We start from the raw sequence: 2,870 nt of genomic DNA on the forward strand, positions 1-2,870 counted from the left end.
GTTTAATGGGGTGGTTAGGTACTACTACTTGCTTGGGGCTTGTTTGCTTTTTTTCCGTTCGCGGCTCCTTAGCGGTTGTTGCACCTTCGTTGCTCTTTGTAGGGTGGGCCGTGCGTTGTAAACAGGTTGCGCGTGCCTGTGTTGTTTGTTGTGCTCGTTGCTAATCTTGCACTGCGCCTGTTTCTTTCTTTGTTTTGTTGTGTAATTAGCGCGTAGCTCTTTCGGTGCCGGTTTTGTAGCGGTTCATTGGTGCGGTATTTGTGTGCCAGTCGTGCACTGTTGTTTGCGTGTTTTTGTTTGTGTGTTGTTTTTTTGCTTGTGTTGTGGTTCGTGTGGTGTTGTCCGTGTGGTGTTTGCTCATTGTTGCCTGTTTATTGTTTGTTTGTTGATGTTTCTGTGGTATTATATGGTTGCTGCTTGTTTATGCGGTTTGTTTATTGTTGCTTGTGTGTTGCTGCTTGCGCCATGTTGTTTGTTCGTTGTTGTATATGCATCGATATTTGTGTGCTGTTTTTTATCCTTGTTTGTGTGATGCCGTTTGCGTATTGCAAGATCGTTGAGGTGAGGCGCAGCAGCTTGCGCGACGTGTGCCTGCATGCAAATATGCATATATACATATATGTTTGTGTTGCTGCAGCTGCTCTTGACTACGGTTTGTATCGGCGGCAGCACTTCACAGACGCGAAGACCGTGGTGGCGTTTGTTTCTGTTGGTCATTCAACAGCTTCTGTCTGCATCGCCGCCTTCACTTCTTCTGGGGCTGAGTTGCTTGCAGAGGTTTCAGATCCCGACCTTGGGGGCAGAGATATGGACGTCTTAATTGCTCAGCACTTTGCAAAAATTTTCGAAAAACAACACGGAATCAACCCCTTAGAGAACATCAAAGCCAAACTCAAGTACATACAAAACCACCGCAGACCCATGGCCCTAAGCACGAAACCCTAAAATCCTCAACCCACACGAACGAAAGGAACATGAAATGCGTCTTTCTCTTTCTGATTTTTGTTTGTTTTTGCTGTTGGGCTCCTAAGGACTGCAGCTGGTTGCCGGTGTTGTGTAGTTTTTTGGCTGGGCGGGTGTTGGGTAGGGGGGAGGGTTGCGTGTTTCTTTGAGGTTAGGTGTGGGCCTATTTGAGTGTTCGTTGTGTGCATATATCTGGGTTGCTGGTTTGCGTTGTTTGTTGGGGTGCGCGTATACCTCACTCAGGCTGGAGGACCAGGCAGAGCGTACGAAGAAGATCTTGTCAGCGAACAGCGAAACGAGCTTTGCGGTCGAGTGTCTGTTGGAGGACAGAGACATTTCCGGTCTCATCACGCGCGAGTTATTCGAAGAGCTTTGTGCCGCTTCTTTTAAACCCGCCCTTGTTAAACTGCTGCAACAGGCAGTTGCAATTAGCGGTACTCCCACACGCAATCACACACCCCTCACTTCACGCAACCAAGAACAACATAAGGGGGCCCTCCACTTACGAGCGCCAGAGGGCCCCTCAGCAACTAAGGGTGCCCCTCACCTCAGGGTACCAAGGGGCCCCTCACTTGTGGGCGCCAGGAAGCCCTGACTGAAGGGCATGACGGGCCTCGTGCGGTATTTGCACGCGCGGTGGGGAGTGTTTTAGGGCTTTCATGGCGTTGTGTTCTGGTTTGCGGGTGTTTGGTGCTTGCATTTGCAGAAGTTCGTGACGGCTGCCTCGTTGCATATGCTTGTGTGTGCACTTGTGTATTTTGTGCATTTGTCTTCGTGCGCTTTTGCGTGCGTGCACATTCTCCGGATATATCTACTGACGAGATCCATGCCTGCCTGCATGCATGCGTTGTTTGCCTGCATTGTTTGCTGGGTGTATCGGGCATTTTATCGCATTGCGCTGTAGGCAGTGTAGTGTACTGTGCTGTATGGTGCTGTATTGTTGCGTTGCATTGTGTTGTTGCTGCGAAGGACTGGATGTCTCGGAGATCGCGTTTGTTGAGGCTGTGGGCGGCTGCACCCGGATTCCGTGGGTACAGCGGTGTGTTAGTGAAGTGTTCGGCAAGGAAATCTCAAGAACTCTAGCGGGAGATGAATGCGTCGCAAGAGGCTGCGCACTACAGGTGAGGTGGATCTTCTCCCTCGCTTGGTGCGGCGTGCATATGTACACCTGGCACGCATGAGTTGGTTCGCTAAGTACAGCCTTTGTTCGTTGTGATGCATTTACACGGGAGTTATGTGGTGTGAGGCGGGTTTTCTTCTTGTTGGTTTCTTGTGGTGTCTGTACACGTGGTTTTGGGTGTTTCTTTGCTGCAGTGTTCTCGGTCTGTATTAGATGAGTGCATTTCCATGTTCGTCTTTGCTGGTTTTGTATTCCTGCATACATCTTTATTTGTTTTAGATGCACCATCGAGGGGGCGCATTCATATGGAATGGTTTGCAGGTGGTTGCAGCATACGTACAACGGCATTTGTACGTTTTGTCGCTTGTAGTCGTTTGTTTGCTTGTTTACTGCATGGGGTGTCTTCGCATATATTCTTTTTGATTTTTTTTCTGTGGATTCGTTTCTCTGCGTTTGCGAGACAGGCGGCAATGGCTTCGTTGCACTTTAAGGTAAAGGAATTCGATTTCGCTGAGAAGCTCTGGCGGCCTATCTGCATCCGCTGGACAGGGGAGGCCCCCGTGGCTATTGCTTCTTGCTCGCAGCAGCAGGAACAACAGCAGCAGCAGCAGACTGAGGGTGCAGCGGTAGCTTCTTGTCAGGAGATAGAGCTGCCGATCGGCACCCCCACAAACACAATGCGAAAAATCACCTTCATTAGAAGCTGTCCTCTTGAATTGCATGCGACGTACAAAGACCTGGAGGGGAAAACGAGGGCTGCAGATCTGGGTAATGCTTTTTTTATATC

At 49.6% G+C, this 2,870-nt stretch overlaps 1 protein-coding gene across 1 annotated transcript; it reads left to right on the forward strand.

Annotated features, from left to right (window-relative positions):
- Nucleotides 1-531: 531 nt before the first annotated feature.
- Nucleotides 532-2,870, forward strand: EAH_00067370 (heat shock protein, putative; the record flags this gene model as incomplete). Its single annotated transcript, XM_013392546.1, has 6 exons — nt 532-561; nt 670-896; nt 1,207-1,397; nt 1,670-1,704; nt 1,950-2,084; nt 2,548-2,870. Coding segments are annotated over 6 exons (941 nt in total), but the record flags the coding sequence as incomplete, so codon positions are not given.

Source organism: Eimeria acervulina, genomic scaffold (assembly GCF_000499425.1).
Source record: "Eimeria acervulina Houghton genomic scaffold, Eah_scaff2732, whole genome shotgun sequence".
Taxonomy (NCBI): Eukaryota; Apicomplexa; class Conoidasida; order Eucoccidiorida; family Eimeriidae; genus Eimeria; species Eimeria acervulina.